We start from the raw sequence: 24,787 nt of genomic DNA, 5'->3' as shown, positions 1-24,787 counted from the left end.
AGCAACAGCGTCCATGTCTACGCAGACTGACACAGAGGAGAAAGGAACCAAAATTGCAGTCAGTGTCACCACACAAACCGTCACTGAACCAGAACAGCCTAAACCGATTGCAGTTGCCCCCCGTGCAGAAGAAGAAATCAAAAAGCAAATCAGTCCGCATAGTGACTGACGAGGATGCAGCAGGACCTTCGCACCCAGCAGAAGAGGCAGAGCCAGAGATCATCACTCGGTCGCTATCCCTGGGTGAGCTGCGAGACCTGCGGAGGGAATTCACCCGCCAGACAAACGAGTCTATCCTGACCTGGCTGCTCCGCATCTGGGACGCTGCAGCCAATGACACCATTCTGGACGGAAGTGAGGCCAGGCAACTGGGATCTCTGTCCCGGGATGTGGTCATTGACCAGGGGATCGGGAGAACCCAAGAAACCCTCAGCCTCTGGCGGCGACTGCTTACAAGTGTAAGGGACAGGTACCTTTGTAAAGAAGACCTCCAGGTGCACCAAGGAAAATGGAGCACAATGGAACAAGGTATCCAGTGCCTGAGGGAATTGGCTGTGCTGGAGATCATTTTCTCAGAAGATGAGAGATTTCCTAAGAGCCCAGATGGTGTCCAGTGCACGTCACAGATGTGGTTGAGGTTCGCACGCCTTGGACCAGAGATATACTCCCGTTACCTGGCAACGCTGCAATGGAGGGAAGGTGAGGACAGGGTGGGCGTCTTGGTGAACAAACTGAGGATTTACGAGGACACCGTCACAGCCCCGTTTCGCACCCATGTCTCATCCGTGGAAACAAGTCTTTTGGCTGAGCAAGTCCGGAGCTTGATTGAAGAAGGCCATCAGAAATTGAAAAAGGAACTTAAGGAAGAGATTTACCACATCTCGCCAGAACCAACAAGAGTCTCTGCCATTAGGAGCCGGCGACCCCCAACCAGGGAGAGAGGATACACTCCATGAGGTAATCTCTGGTTTTTCTTCAGGAACATGGAGAAGACATGAGGAAGTGCGATGGAAAACCCACCTCCTCCTTAGCAGCCCAGGTACATGAACTAAAAAGAGGGACAACTACCACAAGAAGCGCATCTAGAGTCAACACTGCTCTGGTCTCTCGCACACAGAACTCCAGATGGTATAGGAATGATAGTACGACTGATCCTCTTGAAAAAGGACCTCAGGAACGTATTCACCAGAAGGGAGCAACATGCGACATGACCAGGAATAGAGGGGCCCTGCCTCTAGCCAGGTAGAGGAAAGGGAGAATCGGGTCTTTTGGACTGTGTGGGTCTGATGGCCTGGCACATCTGACCCACAAAAATACACGGCTTTGGTTGACACCAGTGCTCAATGTACTCTGATGCCATCAAGGTATGTGGGAGCAGAACCCATTTCTATTTCTGGGGTGACAGGAGGATCCCAGCAGCTGACTGTACTGGAAGCTGAAGTGAGTTTAACTGGGAACGAGTGGCAGAAACATCCCATCGTGACTGGCCCGGAGGCCCCCTGCATCCTCGGCATAGACTATCTCAGAAATGGATATTTCAAAGACCTAAAAGGACATCGTTGGGCTTTTGGGATAGCTGCTGTAGAGACAGAAGGTATCAGACAACTGAGCACCTTGCCTGGCCTCTCAGATTGACCCCTCTGCTGTGGGACTGCTGAGAGTTGAAGAACAACAGGTGCCAATCGCTGTGGATACAAAAATGCTGTTAGCAAGAAATTTTCCTGCTTCTTTCTAGGCCCGTGAGATACTTTTCCCTCTCACAAAGATATTTGCAGAGTTCTGTAAACTATGAACACCTGCAACTTTGTAGAACTACGTTTATGGTACAGTAGAAAAATATTTTGACAATGGATATTTTAGGATTCTAGCCAATCACCCCAGGGGGTGGTTGATCCTTTGTCCAGTTAGACTATGAAGAAAAAGGTCTATAAAAGAGATTGTAAAATAATTAAATAAATCAATCTTGCTGCACAATTCCTGCCTGCTGGAGCTCTCTCCTCCTCCCTACCACTGCAGGATACAGTGATAAATCGCCAGAGCAACAGTGCACTGCTGGCAGTACCGCACCGACAGAGACTCTGTGGCTCCCATCCATGAGATGATTTGTGAGCCGGAGAGCCAAGGGGTGGTCAGCAAGGCCCATTCACCTTTCAACAGCCCTATATGGCCAGTGTGTAGGTCCAGTGGAGAATGGAGACTGACAGTGCATTACCGTGGCCTGAATGAGGTCACGCCACCCCTGAGTGCTGCGGTGCCGGACATGTTGGAACTTCAGTACGAGCTGGAGTCCAGGGCAGCAAAGTGGTACTCCACCATCTATATTGCCAATGCCTTCTTCTCCATTCCTTTGGCAGCAGAATGCAGGCCCCAGTTAGCCTTCACCTGGAGGGGTGTGCAATACACCTGGAACCGACTGCCCCAGAGGTGGAAGCACAGTCCCACCATCTGTCATGGACTGATCCAGGCTGCACTAGAAAAGGGTGAGGCCCCAGAACATCTGCAGTACATTGATGACATCATTGTGTGAGGCAACACAGCATCAGAGGTATTTGGGAAAGGAGAGAAGATCATCCAGATTCTCCTGGAAGCTCGTTTCACCATCAAGAAGAGCAAAGTCAAGGGACCTGCCCGAGAGATCCAGTTCCTGGGAGTAAAGTGGCAAGATGGACAACGTCAGATTCCCACCGAGGTTGTCAATAAGATCACAGCAATGTCTCCACCAACCAGCAAGAAGGAAACTCAAGCTTTCCTAGGTGCCATAGGCTTTTGGAGGATGCATACTCCTGAGTACAGCCAGATTGTTACCTGCAAGAAGAATGATTTCCACTGGGGCCCTGAACAGCAACAAGCTTTTGCCCAAATCAAGCACGAAATCGCTCATGCGGTAGCCCTTGGCCCAGTCAGGACAGGACCCGAAGTGAAGAACGTGCTCTATTCTGCAGCCGGGAGCCATGGCCTGTCCTGGAGCCTCTGGCAGAAGGTGCCTGGTGAGACTCGAGGTCGACCACTGGCATTTTGGAGCCGAAGCTACAGAGGATCTGAAGCCAACTACACTCCCACAGAGAAGGAAATCTTGGCAGCCTATGAAGGAGTCCAAGCTGCCTCAGAGGTAATTGGCACGGAGGCACAACTCCTCCTGGCACCTCGACTACCGGTGCTGGGGTGGATGTTCAAGGGAAAGGTTCCCTCCACGCATCACGCCACCAATGCCACATGGAGCAAATGGATTGCTCTCATCACACAGCACACCTGTATTGGAAACCTGAGTCGCCCTGGGATTCTGGAAATCATAACAAACTGGCCTGAAGGCGAGACTTTTGGATTCAGCCTCTGAAGAAGAGGAAGAGCAAGTGACCCGTGCTGAGGAAGCCCCACCATATAATGAGCTACCGGAGACTGAAAGACATTATGCCCTCTTCACTGATGGCTCCTGCAAAATTGTAGGTGCTTACCAGAAATGGAAAGCTGCACTATGGAGCCCCACATGACGAGTTGCACAAGCTACCAAGGGACAAGGTGGATCGAGTCAGGTTGCAGAGCTTAAAGCCGTCCAGCTGGCTTTGGATATTGCTGAACGAGAGAAGTGGCCGAGGCTCTATCTCTACACCGACTCGTGGATGGTAGCTAATGCTCTGTGGAGATGGCTGGATCGCTGGAGAAAGGCCAACTGGCAGCGCAGAGGGAAACCCATCTGGGACACTGAGATTTGGCAGGACATCGCCACCCGAGTAGAGAGGCTGAATGTGAAGGTTCGACACGTGGATGCGCACGTACCCAAGAGTCGGGCTAATGAAGAGCATCGCAACAATGAGCAGGTGGACCGAGCTGCCAAGGTGAAAGTATCTCAGGTGGATCTGGACTGGCAGCACAAGGGAAAATTATTCCTAGCTCGTTGGGCCATGATCCCTCTGGCCATCAGGGGAGAGATGGAACATACCGATGGGCCCATGACCGAGGGGTGGACCTTACTATGGACAGGATCTCACAGGTCATCCACAGTTGTGAGACTGTGACATTTAAGTAAAACCTTACAAAAGGAAGGCCTTGTTGCCTTTGTAAAATTATGGCTCAGGCCTGTTACTTTGGCTAGACAAGGACTGTGAGAAAAGTTTGTGAGAAGAAATACAATTAGTTTTTACCCATGAGAATGGAGTATCAACAGAAGCGTGAAAGTTAAACAGTAAAAGGAGAAAACAGCAACATATCTGCACCTGTTATTTGACTGAATGCTTGAATGCTTATGCTATAGGTAGCCAATGGTAGTATATTGAAGTTAATAACAGCCAAGGAGTCTATTGTAGCAGTTTAGCAGCCAGTGAATATGTAACATGAATGATAACATACAAAAGGTATATAAAAGAGGCTGCTTTGTTTAATAAATGGCTTTTTGGCCCTTGAAAGAGGCACTGTCTGTGTGTGACCCCCCCAACAGCGACATGAGACCTGTGCTGCAATCAAATAGGCCAAGCAGGTGAAGCCTCTGTGGTACAGTGGGTTATGGTCAAAGTACAGGTATGGGAAGCCTGGCAAGTTGACTACATCACCCTTCCCCAAACCCACCAAGGCAAGCGCTACGTGTTGACCATGGTTGAAGCAACCACTGGATGGCTGGAGACCTACCCTGTGCCTCATGCTACAGCCCGGATGATCATCCTGGGCCTGGAAAAGCAAGTCCTGTAGAGACACGGCACCCCTGAGAGGATCGAGTCAGACAATGGGACTCATTTTAAGAACAGCCTCATAAACACCTGGGCCAGAGAACACGGTATTGAATGGATATATCATATTCCTTACCACGCACCAGCTGCTGGGAAAGTTGAACACTGCAATGGACTACTTAAAACTACCCTAAAGGCACTTGGTGGGGGGACCTTCAAAAATTGGGAAGTGAACTTAGCAAAGGCCACCTGGATGGTCAATCCCTGAGGGTCCATCAATCGAGCTGGTCCCGCTGAGTCTGAACCCTTGCACACAGTGGATGGAGATAGAGTCCCTGTGGTACACCTGAGAGGTATTTTAGGAAAGACTGTTTGGATTAATCCCACCTCAGGCAAAGGCAAACCCATCCGTGGGATTGTCTTTGCTCAAGGACCTGGTTGCACTTGGTGGGTAATGCAGAAAGATGGGGAAACCCGTTGTGTACCACAAGAAGACCTAATCTTAGGTGAGAACTGTGTGTAGGGTTTCATTGTATACATACGTGTGTGTGTGTGTGTGTGTGTGTGTGTGTGTGTGTAGAGTTTAAGGTACTGATTTGGGATGATGTAGATGGTAATAGAATAAGGGGTGGATAATGTCCTGGGTTGCAGTGTATTCTATTACCATCCTCAGGAGCTGTTGAAATCGGGTGGGGCAGTGTTCCCTTGCCTCCTCCCCCTGGGCTATTTCTGTTAATGGCCCATCATTGTCCTGCCGCATGACTCAGAGATAACTCCCTCTGGACTATCTTCTGTTAATGAGCCCATCAACGCCTGGCCTCATGACTCATCATCCCATTGTGAGATGCTCCACCCAGAGGGGAGGAACCAAGCATTCCATCCTGGATATAATCTGAGATTCCAAACACCACAGACACCCTTTCCACTGGATTCCCAGAGGACAGGAGCTACATAGCCACCACTGGACCTTCCGAGGAAGAGCAGACCCTTCTACAGGATCACCGCTTTGACAGAACCACATCCACCACTTCAGGAGGACTGCAGCCACCATCTTACCGGACTGCTAGCACCACCCTGACTAACAGGGTGTCGGGTTGTATCCTGACTCTGTCAGTTTGAACCAGTGTTTTCTGCCTCTTTTTTTTATTTCCCCATTAAATTGTTATTCTGACTTTGTGCCTCCCACTGGTTTGTTTTCAAACTAGTACAGTGTCCAGAGGAAGATGACAAGCAGTTTGCAGTAACCATTTTTTTAATTTGGCCTGGCTCTTCAGAAAGAGGAGATAAAGCAAAATGTCGTAAGGCCAAGCAAAATGAAATCGTACAGGCCCAAAGTGCTCCTGGCTTTGCATGTTGGACTAGATTTAGGTAGAAAGGAAGCATATGTTGCATAGACTACCAATAACCTCTGTATGCAGAAGGGATATAGTCTATGATCAACCGTAGGTCAGGAAATTGCAGAGCAAGAGCAAGCTGTAAGAGAACCATTACTTTTTGGTATTGCAAAAGCATGTGTTTTAGCAGAACCAGTATGCATAATTACTTCTTTCAATTAGCATGATTGTTTTAAGAATTTTCACAGAAATAATTTCTAATTACTGTGCAAAACTATCACAGCTACTTGGTAAGGATTTTTAAGATAGTAGACCATATAAACATTATGGTCTGTGTGCCTCATTTTGTTACTAGTCTGTTGCACATGAAAAAAAGATTTCCATTCCTTGTTTTGAGTACAGTTCCTTCTTGTTTCTCTTGTTGAACTCACAGATTTATATTCAGGTTTTGAACAAGACTATATGATGGCCCAAGAACTCAAATGAGCTGTGAATTGCTTCTTAATTTCTCTCTCCATATTCTTCCCTTAACTGCCTCTCAAAAAAAATCAGACATTCTCCAAACCTTAGCAAGCATGGCTTGGTGAACATGATTCTCCTGCAAACACAAATCTATGGGAAGAAACAGTGAGATGGAGGAGCTTTGTCAGGTATCTCCCAGGACATTTATCATGGAGGACTTTGCTGGCTTGGGCATCTGCACAACCATTAACTTCAGACTCTTCTGCTGGTGCCAGGATGAGCCTCTCCAAGATGTCCATTCCAAAATGAAAATTTGCTAAATTTTGTTCTAGGTAGAAGTCTGATGGTACCTGAATCCTTTCACAGCTGGAAACCGCACTTTGGGACATACTGATGTGTTAAGTGGCCCAGTGCAATACACTGCAAAAAGCCAGCATGTGACACTGTTTTAGGCAGAATATGTATTTCAGAACTCATGGCTCACATTTTTATTTGTGTGTTTGAAAAAGCACAGAGCTTTGTGGGTGCAGTAATTCATACACTCAGAGAATTTGCTGAGTTGAAAAGGACCCATCATGATCATTCTGCCCAACTCCTGGCCTAGCATGCCACCATCCCCTAGAATCACACCATGTACCCAGGAGTATTGTCCTAACCCTTCTTGAATTCTGCCAGGCTTGGCGTCATGACCACTTCCTTGGAAAGCCCATTCCAGTGGCAAACCACCCTCTGGGTGAAGGACCTTTTCTGATAATCCAACCTAAACCTCCCCTGACTCAGCTTCAGGCCATTTCCTCAAGTCATGTCACTGGTCACGAGGGTGAAGAGATCGGTGTCTGCCGTTCACTTGTGAGGATATTGAAAACCACAATGAGGTCTCCCCTCAGTCTCCTCCAGGCTGAACAGACCAAGTGACCTCAGCCACTCCTCATACGGCTTTCCCTCAAGGCCCTTCACCATCCTCGTGGCCTCCTTTGGACTCTTAACAGCTCAACATCTTTTTTATATTGTAGCACACAGAACTGCCCCCAGCACTCGAGGTGAGGCCACCCCAGTGCAGAGCAGGACAATCCCCTCCCTTGCCTGGCTGGTGATGCTGTGCCTGATGCACCCCAGGACACGGGTGGCCCTCCTGGCTGCCAGGGCACTGCTGGCTCATGTCCAACTTGCCACTAACCAGGACACCCAACTCTCATTCCATGAGCTGCTCTCCAGCCTCTCGCTCCCCAGTCTATACACGCACCCAGTTGCCCTGTCCCAGGCACAGAATCTGGCACCTTCCCTCATTGAACTCCATACAGTTGGTGACTGCCCAGCTCTCTCATTTGTCCAGGTTTCTCTGCAAGGCCTCTGAGGGAGCAGACAGCTCCTCCCAATTTAGTGTTGTCGGCAAACTTACTTAGTACCCCTTCCAGTCCTGTGTCCAAGTGGTTTATGAAGATGTTGAAGAGCACAGGGCTGAGGATGGAGCCCTGTGAAACCCCAGCAGGGACAGGTCGCCAGTCTGATGTCACCCCATTCACTGTAACCCTTTGCACCTGACCCGTGAGCCAGTTGCTCACCCATCCCATGATGTGTTTTTCCAGCTGTGTTGTTCTGTCCAGAAGGACACTGTGAGAGCCACTATGGAAAACTTTACTGAAACCCAAAAAGATTACATCACCTGGCTTCCCTTGGTCAGCTAGGTGAGTTACCTTGTTGTAGAAGGAAATCATGTTTGACAAGCAGGACTTCCCCTCAGGAAGGTGTGCTGGCTGTGACTGATGACTGGGTTGTCCTCCAGATGTTTTTCAGTACTCCCAGAGAAATCTTTTCCACAATTTTACAGGCCACCAAAGTGAGACTTCACTGTAGTTTTCGGGGTCTTCCTTGAAAATTAGGATGTCACCAGCTTCCAGTCAGCTGGAACCTCTCCAGATTCCCAAGACTGCTCAAAAAGCATGGAGAGGGGCTTTGTGATGGTATCAGCCAACTCTTTGAGGATTCCTGGATGAATCCCATCAGGCCCCATAGATCTGCAGGGATCCAGCTGGAGCAGCAGATCCTGCACAATGTGAGGGTCAACTGGGAGCTGATCTTTCTCATAGTCATGGTCCTCCAGCTCAGGGCACTGAGACCCCCTTGGTCCATCACCCATGTTAAAGACTGAGTCAAAGAATGCATTAAACACCTCTGCCTTGTCCCTGTCCCTGTTTGTGAGGTGACTTTCCTCATCCTGTAATGGGCTGATGCTATTTCTACACTGCCTTTTGTCATTAATGTATTTGAAAAGACTGTTTTTATTGTCCCTGTTTCCGGCCAGCTTCAACTCTGGGTGAGCTTTGGCCACATAAATTTTCTCCCTACAGTGGAAAGCAGAATCTCTGCATTCTCCTCGTGTTACCTGATCTTACTTCCATTGGGCAGACACTTTCCTTTTTTGCCTTATTTCCAAGAGAAGATCGCTGCTCAGCCAAGTTGGCCTCCTGCCTCACCTGCCTGACTTCCAACATTGAGGAATTGCCTGCTCCTGTGCCCTTAGGAAGTGATGTTTAAAAAGGGACCAGCACTGATGGACCCCAGCATCTGCCTGAACATTTTCCCAGAGATTTTACTTACTAGTTCCCTCAGCAGTCTAGAGCTGAAGTTTTGCTGGCATTTTCCCTCCCATCAACAGAGATTTTAAATTCAACTGCTTCGTGGTCAGTATGGCAAAGACGGATGCCAATCCCTGCTCACGAGATCCTCTCTGCTGACAAGCAGCACAGCAAGGAGTGAATCTTTCCCAACCACTCCCTTAGCTTTGACAAAGCTGTCACCAAGGTTTTTTAAGAATGTTACAACCTGGGCTGTACCAGCTGTGTGATGCTCCCAGTTGATTTCTGGCAAGTTGAACTCCCCCATAAGGACAAGGGCAGTTGAACTGGAAGTGTACCCCAGTTCCTCTAAGAATCATGGATAAGGGAAGATCCTTATGCCATTAAATAAAGCCATCTAAACCTACCAAGGTTAGCAAAGGCTAGAATTGGACAAAAGCTGCAGCAGTGCCACTGCTCCTGAAAAGCCAAGCCCATCTACTGCACATGTAAGACAAAATAAGAAATGAGGAACTCCATCTGTTCTTAAACAAGCTGTCATTCCTGAATCAGTTGATAAGCACTGTGGGCATGCAAATCAAGGATCAGTTGCAAGGAAACACCACACCTGAAAGTCACACGGTCATGCGCGCCACACTGTGAGCTGTGGGGGAAGGAAGGTTACAGCAGACACACAAGATGGAGAAACCAGAGCTGTAGCCAGTAGTTGAAAGCAAGACAAGAAAAAAGAACCACAGAAGAGTACATAGGATGCAGTATCTGGTGGCAGAGATATGATTTACTAGAACTTAGCAACAGAAAGCTGATTTGCCAGCTAATTATCGAGAACACCAGGAGACTCACAAGCAGTGGTAACACAGGACCAGCAAAGACAGACACTGCACAGGCTAAGCAAGAGAGTGAGATGCTGTGACACAAAGAGGGTGGGAGCAGAGAGCAGATCAGGAAAGAGGAGGAGGGCAACTCTGCTCTTCAGCCTAGTCATGGCCAAACTACTGATGATCCTGGAAGCTGCTCTGCAAAATACTTGAGTGCAAAAAATGTGGCTTTGCAAGTATCCGAGCTCACAGATTGACACCTTTCTCTTTTCCAGTGTCTCCCAAATCCAAAAGTTATGTGTGTAAACCTGCATAAGGATTCTCAAAAGCACAAATGAATCTTCAAATATGTCTGAGTACCAAGAACGCCTGCTATTGATGCAGCTATTAAATGTCCTGTGCAAATGAAAACCTCTTAAGTAACTACACCTGTCAACTTAGTTTGCATTATCTTAAAACCAAAATCACGCAAGTTTTTTGTTTTGTTTTGTTTCACAACCAGTTCCTCATGTGACCCTGGCTAATAAAACCCATTATAACTCAGGATGCATCATTTACTACTGTTAGGGCACTGCAAAAGTTAACACATCTTCAGCTGATACATAGTGCCAATAGTACAGCTAAGGAGAGCCTTCATCCCTGCAAATTTTTTCTGGCAAAGTAAGATCTTTAGAACGCTGTCCTTTTAGGCAAGGCTTTGAGTACTTTGAGTTCTCACATTCTTAAAAATATGGTACAGGATTTCATATCAGTTTCTTATGCTCAACATAAGATTAAAAAAAAAAAGTTGTGTGCTACAGTTAAGGGGGCAGAATGTCCCCCTACAACACAAGTGGCTGTTGCCAATATTATTTCAATTTGCATGATCATGCACAGAAATATGCCCAGTAACAAAAGAAAACAATACATCCCTCAGAGAAAGAACAGGACAAAATTGTGTAAGTGTACATCATACATTTATTACTGAACAACTCTCTCAACTCCAAAATTGGGCACAGGGATTAAAAATAAAAATTCATTGCACTACCTAGTAAAGCATTACTAGTAACTCTCATAAAAAATGTACAAATTTTGTTAAAAATTTATCAAGCCTTCAAATGATTTGGTTACAGATATTTATAATACATTTAAAACTACATGTTAAATGATACAATAGCATATGATTTAAAGAAAACACTTAACAAAATGATTCCAACAAAAACCATAAGCTTTCATAATAATTAGCAAGTCTGAAACACAAGTAGCAAAATGAGGTAACAATGTACCAAAGGAAAAAACCACAGCTTTTACAAAGGCCCAAAGATAACTCAGTTGAAACTGTTTTCTACAATTAAAACAGTTGGTAAATCTCATCCCAAGTATTATGCATTGTATTAACAGCTCTGAAGTCACATTCAAGACCCTGTACATAATGACATACAACACATGGCCTTACTTCTTCTTCTAAAGAAAGCCAAAAAATGAGACACTGGAATTATCTGTAGGCCTTGATATCCACTAAGACGTCAAATTAAATTGACAGTTTATGCAAAGAAAACACAGCAGTGCCAATATGATAAAGCAAACATATTAGAGGTTGGATGTTTTTGTTTGTTTTTTGGAGAAAAAAGAATCAGTGGATGGCAGAAAGGCAATGAACATAAAAGAAGTGTTGCTGAATTCAGGTGCTGTCAGGCACCATGGCAGCTGTGCATAAGACATGGCAGTTAAGAGCTGAACAGAAATCCCCTGCCCTTGACAGCCACCACAGACGATGTGGTTGTAGCTTGTCTGAGCTGATTGAGAACATAAGCACGTGTGCTGTTTGTACACACTAACCACGGGAAGCAAGTCCACATTCATCCATGCAAACCAAAGAACCATTCCAGAAGAGATGAGCCATAAGAGTGCAACAATTAATTGCAGGATTCTACCAACTTAGACCCTCAATCTCCTAGATCTCCCACTGTCTCACTGAATTTTAGTAGGGGGAAAAGGGACATTCCTCTAGTTCCAGAAAGAGAACTACTTTCTCTTGGCTTCAGAAGGATGTGTCTTGTTCACTTGTATCAAGTTTAGAAAAAGTACCCTTTTCCATGCTTTGAACTGAATACTAAACACAGAAATGTTAGTCATTTTTAAATCTGTACACAAGGAATTTTTTTTTCTTTTGCAGTTATATAAAAGAGGCTAAGTTTTGTAAGACATATGTGGCATACGCTTTTTAAACAACATGATTTATTTGTTAAAAAAATAAATTTTATTAAATGTAATTTAACCTGCTAGGCGCTATTGTGAAAAGCCTATTCTTTAACTCCACTGGAAGAGAGGAGAAAGAAATTCTAATATTTTGAAGTGGATTTTTATTTATTCAGTGTTCCTAAGTAAGGATAGGTATGGAAAGCTTCACTGTTTTTGAGAACTATCTGCATTGATGCCATGAAGATTTTTTTGCCTTTTCTTTTATACCCCTGTTATACCTTTTTACAACTTCTGTATTCTTAGTGCTTTTTGCCTACATTCTTGGACTTGTCTGTCCAGCTAGGAGACTAAACATTTTAGAAGCCTCATAAGTAAGGGTTAGTGTGCCCCAGACCCCAAGGTCCTCTCCAGATCACATTCTGTAAACTAAGATAGAACCATCCAGGGGAAGGTTCCTTGGGGATAGAACCATCCAGGGGAAGGTTCCTTGGGGAGGGGGGCTCATTCAAGCCTCTCATTGGGGAATTTTTGATAGATATGCTAATTAGTAAGACCTATAATGTTATACCTGATCTTTGGGGGGGGGCATTGCGGTGTGCATTGCGGTGCATTCGACCTGGATGTGCACTTTCAGCGCACCTAAGGATCCTTAAAATAAACAGCAAGGTAAAATTCCTTCTTCCCTTCTAACCGTGTTTGGCTCTTGATTTTAAGACCAGGAAAAGGCATCAGCATAACTAAACAGACGGAAAAACATCTGAAACAGGGCAAAATTGTGCTTTTATTTAGCTGCACAAAGAGCTGTGACTGGTCTGTAGAATGTTCAAAGAGAAAAACCAGCATGGAGAACATCTAACACTGTTTGAAATTTTAACTGATACTAAAGCATAGCAGCATACAAAAGCATCAGAAATGATAAAGAAGAAACTTAAAGCTGAGACTGGCAGCAAGTTGCAGCAATACTGGTAATTGTGCCACTTGTGGTGCTGCAACCAAAGTAATGACACTGAATTTATGAAAAGAGTTTAATTGCAAAAAGTGCATCCTTTTAGTAACTGTGGTATATGCAGACCTAAATATTTTGCTAGAATGTATCAGAGATGTTAACAGTGTGAATGTTAAAAAGAAAGCTAATTTTTTTCAATGGCCCAAATAAAATACTATTCAGAGCACTTGAATAGACATTATCCCCTCTATTTCACAGCACTGTTCTGGAAAGTATTCCAAATTTCTCCTATAGTGGAGTACTCTGGAAACTTGATTGCAAAAACCAAGGGAGTCCCTTCTTCCTATTACACTCATCATGAAATAAGGAAGGGAAAGAAGCAGCATCAGGGCAACTGAGTTCTGCAGTTAATGACCAAAACCTACCTCCTCTTGAGATATGGTGAAAAAAATATGAAATTCTACTTCTCTAAGAAAATGCTAAAAATTGTATTTTATTCATGAAGTTGCAGGAATAAAATTGTAACCTTTTACAAGTTATTTTAGTTACATACAAACTTCCTTGTAGATGACAAAGAATGTATGTGATTAAAGCCAGTGTTTATAAGCTAAAAGATGATGTCCTTAGCAAGTACAATGGCCAAAAGTTAAGAGCTGTTTCACAAAACCAGGACACCCTCAGTGTACTTTCTGCTTCCTTTCATGGAAGAAACACACAACTGGTAAACCCAGCTAGAAAAATTTAAAAGGAAAACAGAAAAATATTGATATTCATATTAGCAATTGAAAACATTAATATTGCTAAATGCGATATTGCAACTCTATATTGATAAAATAACTTGGAAATCAGCCATTAAAAAATCCAGACTTTGTAACATATGATAAAACCCCCAAGGTTACTCATGTATGAACAATCAATGCATTCTTTAGTGGTACACACTTAAAGCCTCCAATGAAGGGGAAGCGTAACAGCTGTTTGAGTAGCAGTAGGTAGAAAGGTCTTTATACCTGTAAGTACGTTGGGGAGGAAATACTAAATGTCTGTAATTGCTGCACCCATCGCATTCAGTGTGCAACTGCAAACACAAGGAAAGGAACCAGTGTACAGTACTAGTACTGTTTAAATAACACACAAGATTATACATTGCAGCATAATTATTACTACACACATACGTTCTCAGTACATGCTGGTATATAGGTTCTCAAACACGCACGCACACCCTGTCACAAGCACACTTCACTCACCCTCTCACAGCCTCTCACACTCACACCGTTCATCCCCACTCACAGTATCTGAAGGCTCTATATAAGGTAGATTGCTATATTGTTTGGAGCTACCACTTTTTTTTTTTCTTTTTCTTTTATATAAAAGCACATGCTAAAAGATCACATCCACAGTAATCTCGCAGCAATACTCGGAATGATCACACAAAACCCAGGGAATGTTAGTGCACACACAAAATTAAGCTAAAAAAAAAAAAAAAAATCTTTGGAGTTCCACTCACACTTGTTAGTATAACAATCCCATAACTGTGAAGACTAGTTATAAGCTTTATAATTGATTAAGTCACACAGTGCAAAGTAAGGTCCACTGACCCTTTTGTGTAAAGGGTAGGCTGGAAGCCACAAGGGTAGATAAGTTCAATAGAGAGTTCATATATACAGGCAACGAGAAACACCCAAACCAGATTTGTGCTCTTAGATTGGTCATTCTGAATCACGATGCACTTCTGAGGCATCAGCTCTACAAATCGGGCAGGTACGATTCGCCTGTAAAACCAGAAAAACAAAAGAGGGTTAAAGAGGGTTAAGACTGACAAATACAATGTAATGTGTATGTGACACTGACATCTATGACCACTGAAGACCAATTCAAGAGAAGACAGATGTGCTTAGGCCTTTTCTTAGTTTGTTTTGTTATGTTTGGTGTGGTGAGTTTGCCAATTCAAAATTACATTTACAAAAAGTAATTGTGCCTTTTATCTTTTAAGACAAAGGAAGACAACAAATTAGGCTCTAGCTAAGTGATGGTGGTTTTATTAATGCAGATTCACAGTTACAGTATATTGCAGTCAGATGGGTGGAACTAACAACCTGTACTGTATGCTGTAGAGAAAGCCACCAAAACAAATTGAGACATCTTGGGCTGCAAATAAACATCTTGTGTGAAGATGTCATGTTATCACAAACCCTACCGATCAGGAATGACATCATACTTTGTTTATTCCGTTATCGTCACACAAAATCATCATACAGATTTGGTCAAAGCTGAAAGCAAACCAGGGAAAAAGGGAGGGGGTTTTAGTAAAGGGGAAGGGGAATAAAAAAAAGAAATACAAAGAAAGAGAAGATGACCTGACCAAGCAGGTATTCAAGTAACACACACCAGCAGGTCTAGATTTAGCTCTTCAGTAAAGCACACACTGAAAATTAAGTCCTGTGACTTGTTTACTTTTATAGCTTCCTTAAAAAGTAAGACAGATAAGAAGTAGTATTTCTTAAGCTACGGGGAAAATATTTCTGCTTTCTCATTCCCCTTTTCAAATAATGGCTAATTTTAGCAAATGATGAGAAAAATCCCCAGACAATTATGTAACATCTGTGAGTCAATACTTCCCTTGTAAGGGGAAGAGTGAAGAGAACTCTTCCCTGTCCCAAATTCTCTATTTCATAGCCACCAAAACTGCAGGACCAACCACTGTCTACAGCAAGTCTTCTAAGGAAACCAGATTTTTCAATGAAAATACAAGCAAAGAGCATCAAGAAATATGACTCTGTAGGCCAGAATTCTTTATCAAATATTTTAAATCCAAACAATAACTAATCCAATGAAAGTAATACGTTATTTATTACTGAAAAACATTATTCAGTAATGGAAGTTAAAGTGAAGGTTTATTTTTCCTGTCAATTTTCCTGCTGTCAACTGTTACCATTGTCCCTAATTTTTTAATTTTAATTTTTGTAAATCATGGATTGGAGTATAAATTAAGATTTTATTTCTCTCTCTTTCACTAGCAGTTTCAAAATATACTTCAAAATGTCCTTACCTGGTCATTTCATGTGCATGATTTTAAATATAATCTGGCTAATATAATGTTTAAAATAAAAAGGCGTGTTATTCAACATTCAGTGGATTAATGAATCAGGAGCTATTCACTTAGATTGATAATGAAGTAACAACCACTTGCACCACAGAACAGCATTCAGTAGGAGTAATTTCCTGATAGGAACTGCAGAAATAGATCTACTGTGCCAGGATAAAATGAATACTTATGGACACCACACCACTGCTTTTCAAGGAACTTTTCAAGATCCTACATGAACATGTGCTTTAAATTTAGTCACATTCTTGTGTCTTTCATGAAATTATTTTTCCCTTCCTGGCATTTAACATGACTCTTTCATGCCAAAAGAGGAGTAAGGGGGACATAATATTGTAATATTGACCTTCTAACTTGCCACTCTTCCAGGCAGACTTAATTTTGTACTGTAACTAGAGAGTGCTGCACAATAAATGGATTTACTGTCTTATATTTTTAATAGAAATTTATAGTTAAAATGAACTGCATTTAGAATAATGAAACTATAGGACTACTAGAATCCTCTAAAAACCATTGCACTACTTTGGTGTTAGTCCATCAGAAATAAGCTGAAGTATAGTTACAGTTTGTCTTTTCTCATATATAATACAGCATTTCCTATTAGACTGCTAAATATAAAGGCAAATTGTCCTTTTAAGGTTGTTCTAAGCCTTCAGGCTGAACACAGGTCATGGTGTCAAGCTCTCCTTTGGAATGATGACTTTTGTTTTATAGAAGAACACATTTCTCATGTATTCATATTTGACTAGAGGATATAGGGTAAGAAGCAGCCAAATACTGTGAAATATGAGAATTAGGAATACTACAAAAAATAAAAGGATAACATCCCTCTTTTTAATTCTGTTGTTTCCTCCACTGTATTACATCTTCTCTCCTTAAGACTTCAACCTTGCTTAAATAGGGAAGTATTTTAGCTAAAGTGGGCAACCAAATGCATTGTTATAGAACATTTCCTCTTACTTGCTCAAACTACCTAAGAAGATAGTACTGTCAATTATCCATGCATACAAGCCACAAAACTTTTTTTAGATAGTTTCTTTACTCCTCCATCATCACCAACAGGCAGCCCAAGAAGAGTATTTTTTAAAGTAATGAGATTGAATCACTAACTTTTTACTTAGATCTTTCACTAAAGTGACATACAATGAAACTTAGAATCAATTTGACTCCATAGTTCTAGAAATAGTCCTAGATAGCAAATACTCTCTTCAAAAAAATGAGATTAAATTGGTAAAAAATAGCAACAAACCAGTAATTTTCTTCTTTTTCTATCTTGTGGAACAACAGTACAAGTGCTGAAAGCCACAATCTTAACCTTCCCTTGCAGAATTTATGAACATGATGTTGACTGGATGAGGTGAATTAAGTGGATGTGGACATAATTATACAATCAAGATACATTTAAAAAGGTTTTCAAATTCATAGATGAATGAACAGAAGCAAAACCAAAGCACAGAATACTTTCCCAGTTATTATCACTCCCAGATGTTGGCTTATTAACTGTAACCAAGTTTAGGCAGAGGCTTAACTAAAATAGACTGGTGTTACAGGTAATTCGGTACAGCTTGCAAGCAAAATAATCTTTATTTCCATATACCATCTTTGTACCACTGTAACTGAACTCACATGGTGTAAAAGTATTGCCTTATTCATCCTACACTAGGATGGTTTAACCTTGTCTATCTTACTTTGTACTCAGCTCTGGAATAATGATGTCAATGCAAGTTTTAGTAGGTTTAACTGCACCTCCCTAGATTTTGATTGTGTATCTTGCACCTCATTCTGAACACAACCTTTACAAAATACCACATGTGAAGATCTGTTAGAAAATGCAGTTTCTAAAATGGGACAAGAACATCAGCAAAACTATTTCACCGCTAGAATAGTACACTATGATTTTGAAAACAGACTAAACTAAATCTACTTTTTTCACTTTGCGGTTCCAAATGCTATTGCCATTGAAAGGACTAACTCTTAACTTTAAACATACTACACTGAGTCCCAAAAAAGCTTAACTCGACATACTTGTCTGATTCCTGAGTGAGATGTCAGGTAAGAAAGAGCATTAAGAACAAGACAAGCATGCATCATACTTTCCTGACATGTTCTTCTAACTTCCAGAAATCTGCAGATCAGGGGTTCTATGAATCAGAAGTATATTTTTTTTTTGCATCAATAGCCTGAAAAGAGCTATCTTTAAAAAAGTCCACATAATAAACTTATAGCATCCACTATGTCACAGGCTGGGTCAAATGATATTTTCTTTAGATAATACTATCCCTGGATACTCACTTTCCACACCACAATTGAGTTAGAGAGTTTCATGCAATGACGTTGACACATGCAGTGTGAACGCTGCTCAAGAAGAGGAGGGGATGCTGAAGAACACAACTTTGATACATAAAGAGTCTACTCTTAATTTGTAGTAAGAGAATAAAACTGCATACATCTAGCAGAGAGAAACTGCTAATATTATGTGGGGTGTGTGCATGTGGGTTTTAATATGACGATATAACAACCAGGTATTTAGTTCCTCTTGCTGATTCTTGAGCACGTACGTGAATTCGGATATTTTTGGACCACTTCTACCAAAAATTCTGAGCATTGCTGTAGAAATAGTTTCACTGGCCCTAGATTTTGTAGAAGCTTTAGACATAGACTACCATGGATACTGTAGCCAAACGGCAATTTCATATCCCACCTTTCAAATCCTTCTCGTTATTCTTCATATCTTGTTAGCAAAAAAAATACCATCAATATTAATTTGATTTTTTCATTCTCTGCACATTTCAGCACTTGCCTAAGACATGATGCCATAAAGGCAAGGGGTTTTTATTTCTTTTTTCAAAACAACAAACAGCATCTGTAATTCTCTAAGGACCATATCAACATAGTATCATTGCAGTTTTCCAATGTTCTGCACAACAGACTAAATAGATTAAAGCTAAATAGAATAAAATAGTAAAAAAACTGAGGCAAGATGGTAATCAATATCTTGCTGAAAGTAGATCTGGCTAAATGCAGCTGGTAGAAATGTCTGCCATAATTTACTTGTATTTCTTGTTCTTCTCACCTTCTGCACAGCTGCTATTTCACCTATGCTCTTACTGGGCTGCCCTGATTCTTGAGCTTTTCTTTTTTGTTCAGATTCTCTTAGATGGGTAAATAATTTTGAAAAACTATAATTTCTATTTGTATGTATTACATTTTTGTGTATATGCATACACATAAACATACACATGTAACCCACTTTATTTGCCCCAGAAACTAACATTAATAGCAAAGTGGGGAAGGAAACGTGTCGGTACTCATTCTTGCCAGACAAGCTATGTAACAGTTGAAGCCACCATCATCATCTATGTCATACCTCCTATATTATTTACTTTTTTTCAAGTATTCTCTAATGTCATGTATTACTCTAATGCACAGTTATTGTTTTAAGCAAATGGAAAACACAGCAAGAGCTGTCCATGAAAATAATTGTATTCACATTCATTTTCCCTTGTGCCAAAGATTATGAAGAAACAATCTTTGTCAATTATTAGAATAATATCCTATCTAAGCAGTGCTTCCACTCTGCTGGCATTTCTTAGTATCAGAAACATGAAACAAGGTGAAATGAAGTGCAACAGCAAAATATCCCCACCCTCTCCTATAAAACTACATAATCAATTTCATCTGAGATAGGATTTTTCCTTACCTTCAGCCATTTATCAACACACTTGGCATGGAACTCGTGGTTACAAGGTAAGACTCTAAGTAGCTGCCTTGACTCAAAATCACACATGCACACCACACATCTAAAAAACAGAATGAAGTTTAAATGTATCTGCTATGTAAGAACAACAAATATGCAATTCCATACAAAACTTTACAGGTATGATTGCAACACAGCAGCTATTTTACTCCTTCAGTAGCTACAGTGATTGACATCTGACAATGGAAACTGAGAATTGACTCTGTGGGGTTTTATGGGTGTTTTGTTGCTTTTCTTATTTACTGTGCTTTCACCTGGCAAAGCACGTATTCTTGCTCTTCTGACCTAGCTGTGACTGCAAGTTAAAGAAATGAAAATCAAACCATCTAAATCATGGATCTTTGAAAGAGACCAATATACTTACAGTGTCTGCTCTGATTGGTGATTGTTTGGATTGAACCTGTAGGATGGAAGCTGCTCAATGTCTGCTTTTGTTAATCCCCGTGGTTTGGCTTCTCCCAGACGTTCCGCCAAATTCAGCAGTGCCTGCAAAACATGGAAACTAGACATTTAAAAATTCACTGATCAAACAGGCTCTGGTTCTGTTGGTGTTGGGACCGCCATCACATCTTACTACCCCAGCTGGTAGTACAAAACACCCTTCTATTAAGAAATATTTAGAACTTTAGTTCTCCCATACAGTACAAGCTCCTTGGAAAGTCCTTTCGAACTTAACCATCTTTGTAATTATTTAACGTATTATCTTTGGGATTTCAAAACCCACTCCAAGGACCCAATTTCCAATTACTACTGTGACTGCATGTATAGCTCAGTAAGTAATTTGCTTCTGAGGGATCCCCTCACCCTGCTATGAAATGAACAATGCTGGTAAACCAGAAAAAAATTGTCAACTAATTTCCTTCGTAAGAATATTTGAGTCTGGTCTTGTGAGAGAAATCATAAATTTAATGGGACAGTTTATGATTTCCACTCCACATTGAGGGCTAGTTGAATTAAAATATGGAGATCTTATCCTCAATCTGGAAAACAAATACATACTATCAAACTTTAAGTGCTTTTTTTGGCTGCTAATTTTTATGTTAATTTTCTGTAAGCCAAGCACTGCAACTAAAATCCTTCCATGTATATAATTTGCAGTCTGTCATGTATTTAACTCACACTCCTTCATGAGGGGCCTAGGAAACGTGTGATACAGAATCAATGCACAGAGAAGACCCTGTGAAAGCTGCAAATGGTACTGATTTCTTACACTGCTGAAACTAGGGCCCAAATTCTCAGAAGACATTGCTTCTTTTGAACCACCACAGAAGTTATTACAGAAGTGCTCATTGTTAAACTGAAGATGTACAACTACACAGAGATCTTAAGGGGAGCACAGGCAAAGAGATGCAAAAATCAGGGTTAATGATGACTAACTCAAGAGAAATCAAATGGAATCCATTAGCTTCAGAACCAGCAAAGAAACAACAGTTGGAACAGCCCCATAATTATCTAGGGTATTTAAGAGGGTTCTGCATCTCTAGATGTGAATTACCATCCCCTTCTGACGGCAAGAAGAACAGGCAGTAAGGCAGTTTTATAAACATTACATTTAGATTAATTAATCCTATGATATTAAAACTATTCTGAAAGTTACACTCATAAAACCAGTAACTTACCCTTTTTGAAAGTGTTTCACTTCTGTCTGGTATTTAAAATCAATTAAATTTTGAAAGGAGAAGAGTAGCATGTAGAACATAAAAGTTGAACAATTTAATGATTACTAGCCTGGAAAGGTGAATTCTGGGGAAGAGCAATAGACAAGAAAGAAAGCTAAACACTCTAGTATCCAGTTTTACAAAAAGAATGTGGAAGGACTGTTTCTGGATTCTGTCTTCACAGTCATCACATTTATTTGAAAGACAAACAAGGATTAAAAGCAAAATATAATAAAATTTTATCTATTGCTTGAGCTAACATCTGTTCTTTAAAGGTAGTTGTAGTTCACACACCAACCTCATAGTTTTCTACCTCTCCATCTTCCACATCCAACTCAAAGCTGAAAGCTGGTCCAACTGCCGGTGGAACTGGGAGCATTGATCTACCACGAGAGCAAACAAGGATAAGGTTCAGCATCATGCTGAAGGAAAGCACAGAAACATCTGGCAGAGGTAAAGTAACCTTTCTGATGCCTCTCTAGTCAACATGTTCTCAGAACTGGCAAAAATGTTACGTTTGAAGTCAAGAACAGACATTTGAAGTGAAAGAGTCACAGAAAAAGCTTTTTCTGCTACTTTCTGATATTGGGAGTGCTGACTTTTTAACTGCATGCACATTTCACTTGGTACTTTTAACCAAGCTCAGCTTTATTACAAAAACTAATGTCTTAATTACCACACACTATGGAGAACTAAAACTGACAAAAAATTGACATTCTGGTTTTAAATGTATTTCTTTAAGTGGATAAAAGACCATCAAAGAGGAATGCTAAGTTCATTTAGGTCTCCAACACAAAAGTCTTTCAAGTTCTGCAAGCCTAAAATACACGATGAAGATAAATAGGGTTTGCTACTGGACAAACTTCCATACTGAAGGCAAGCACAAATTCATTTTCTCATGTACTGTGATGTTGGTTAAAGCCGAACCCCTTCAAACTGAGAGATCAGAGAGATGTTTTTCTGCTTGTATTTTTACCCCCCAAGACAGTACAATGGGTCAAAACTTCATCCACACACACGGAAATGACAAATTCAAAGCACTAATATAGTAGAATCAGGAATTACTGTGCCACATCATGTCCACAATGAATAGGCAAGAAGCTATGACATTACTCTCAGACTGCAAGATGCAAAGCTGAACAACTTTGCTGAATCAGATTTCTGGTGCCATTTTCATGCCACGTCTGACACTGCGCACAGAGAAACTACAGATCTGGTGTCAGTGTTTGATCATTTCCTTGTCAATGTCACCTTTGCCACCAGAAACTTAATCTTTGTTTTCCAAACATTTAATTCTTACTTCCAATACAGAACATTAGAAGATAATACATCTCATGTCATAAACCCAAACTCTTCCAGAGAGTCTACCATAACACACTACAGATAATTCCTAAATGTTAATTGTTCCACATCTTTTCCAGAAACAGCTAATCAGAAGCAGAACAGAAATGTGACAGCTGTGACAGAGTAGCACTTCAGCCAATAAAGAGTAACACATCACAGAAGCTCCCACCCTTGTATTTTGTAAGTAAGAACCAAACCAAATTAATTTATTCCATAAGTGAAGACTCCTACAATGTGATCCTACGGTGTAACCATGCCTCTGTAAGAGTATCACAGAACTATGATTTAAAATCTGTTGAAGACTTTACCAAGAGTTCAGAAACCAGAGGCTACTGTGCCTCAAAATACCTGCAAAACTACACTGGACAAAAACTGTTCACTTGTATTTTATCTTGCTCAGTGGTGTAGGTCATTCAAAACAGGCTGAAAAGTTTACACAGAAATGGAAGTTTTCCTCCGAGGCAGGTGAAATATGCCTGGTCTCTGGTAGAGTCCAACCATAGGAAGTGCCAAGATGCTTGCTGCCTTCTTAATAGCCTACATGGAAGCAAATGTACTTTTCACTTACAGCACATAAGGTAATAGGCTGGGATGGTAAGGGTGTGGTGGTATTGGCTGCTGTGATCGGTATCTGCTGCGCCCTGTGAGTCTTCGAGGCATAAAAGGTGGGTAAGGCTGCAAGAAAGAAGAAAATAAGCTTCAACTGAAACTTGTGGAACTGGAACTTGTGTCCAGTTTTGGGCTCCCCAGCACAAGACAGACATGGACATACTGGAGAGAGTCCAACAAAGGGTCACTAAGATGGGTCTGGAGCATCTCACATGTGAGAAAAGGCTGAGAGAGCTGAGCCTGTTCAGCCTGGAGAAGAGAAGGCTTGGGGGGGGATCTTATGAAAGTATATAAATACCTGAAGGGAGGGTGCAAAGAAGATTGAGCCAGGCTCTTTTCAGTGGTGCCCAGTGGCAGGACCAGAGACATTGGGCACAGACTGAAACACAGGAGGCTTCATCTGAATATCAGCAAACACTTCTTTACTCTGAGGGTGACTGAGCACTGGCACAGGTTGCCTAAGGAGATGGTGGAGTCTCCCTTTCTGGAGATACTCAAAAGCTGGCTGGACGTAGTCCTGGACACACGGTTTTAGGTGGCCCTGCTTGACCAGATGATCACCCTTCCAGCCTTCCAGTCTGTGAGCCCACGATTCAACATTTTCTATCCTTAATCTCCACCCTCAATAATGAAATCCACTTTCAGTAAAGCATTATTTAAAAAATGCAGCCTCTGCTAAAATCCAAAAGAATCTCAGCCTCAATTTGAAATTACTATTCCCATCTATAATACACAATCAGACCAACCTGTGCAAAAAGTAGTAATACACAACAGAACTCCTTGGAAGTTCTTGTGTTTTGGTCTACAGTCAGTATAGTTTGGGAAACAGGACATGAACTGCTGAGCCTGTTGTAAATATAAAAGCCCAAGGGCTATTATGCAGGCTTCCACACAAGCAGTTGAGTAAAGAAGCCCTTAAAAAATTCTTTAAAATGAGAATTTTTTAAAAATATCTTTAAAAAACCTCTAACTTTTAAGCAGTGGTATATATTTACATTTAGGCTTAAAGCCTTTCAAGTGTATGTGGAAAGTTTAATCAGTACAGTTTCTGCAGCTGACCACACCTAGAGAGACACTCAATACTAAAGCTTCAATGCATTCATTCCATGGATAAATCAGGGCACTTTCTGTCATCTTTTACTAAAAATTGTTTTGTATTTTCTACAACTGAAATTCATGTATCTCTATTGAATTCATATTTGAGGGCCTTCAGACCTTATTTTTGAAACAAAGACCCTAAGTCTTTACAAACACGTTTTTCTTCTTACATGTTTGAAACTGGAAAGCACCAAACCCCAACAACCCCAATGACTAACCTAAAATTCCCTAATTTTACATTATGAT

The 24,787-nt window shown here is 41.5% G+C and overlaps 1 protein-coding gene across 7 annotated transcripts in view; it reads right to left on the bottom strand.

The window, feature by feature from the left end:
• Positions 1-12,790: 12,790 nt before the first annotated feature.
• RNF38 (ring finger protein 38) overlaps positions 12,791-24,787 on the bottom strand; it is a 104,091-nt gene continuing 92,094 nt past the window's right edge. For 6 of the 7 annotated variants that reach the window (XM_048290529.1, XM_048290533.1, XM_048290531.1 and 3 more), the window contains 5 exons: positions 23,403-23,509; positions 21,789-21,873; positions 20,197-20,318; positions 19,776-19,875; positions 12,791-14,744 (listed from right to left, as the gene is read on the bottom strand). In XM_048290529.1, the coding sequence (XP_048146486.1) occupies positions 14,682-14,744; positions 19,776-19,875; positions 20,197-20,318; positions 21,789-21,873; positions 23,403-23,509 (477 nt within the window). In that variant the 3' untranslated portion in view covers positions 12,791-14,681. The remainder of the gene's footprint in view (positions 14,745-19,775; positions 19,876-20,196; positions 20,319-21,788; positions 21,874-23,402; positions 23,510-24,787) is intronic. The other variant, XM_048290530.1, reaches the window with a different exon arrangement.

The sequence above is a fragment of the Corvus hawaiiensis genome, chromosome Z (genome assembly GCF_020740725.1).
Source record: "Corvus hawaiiensis isolate bCorHaw1 chromosome Z, bCorHaw1.pri.cur, whole genome shotgun sequence".
NCBI lineage: Eukaryota > Metazoa > Chordata > Aves > Passeriformes > Corvidae > Corvus > Corvus hawaiiensis.
Note: the sequence above shows the minus strand (reverse complement) of the source record. Positions and strands in the feature narration are given on the sequence as shown.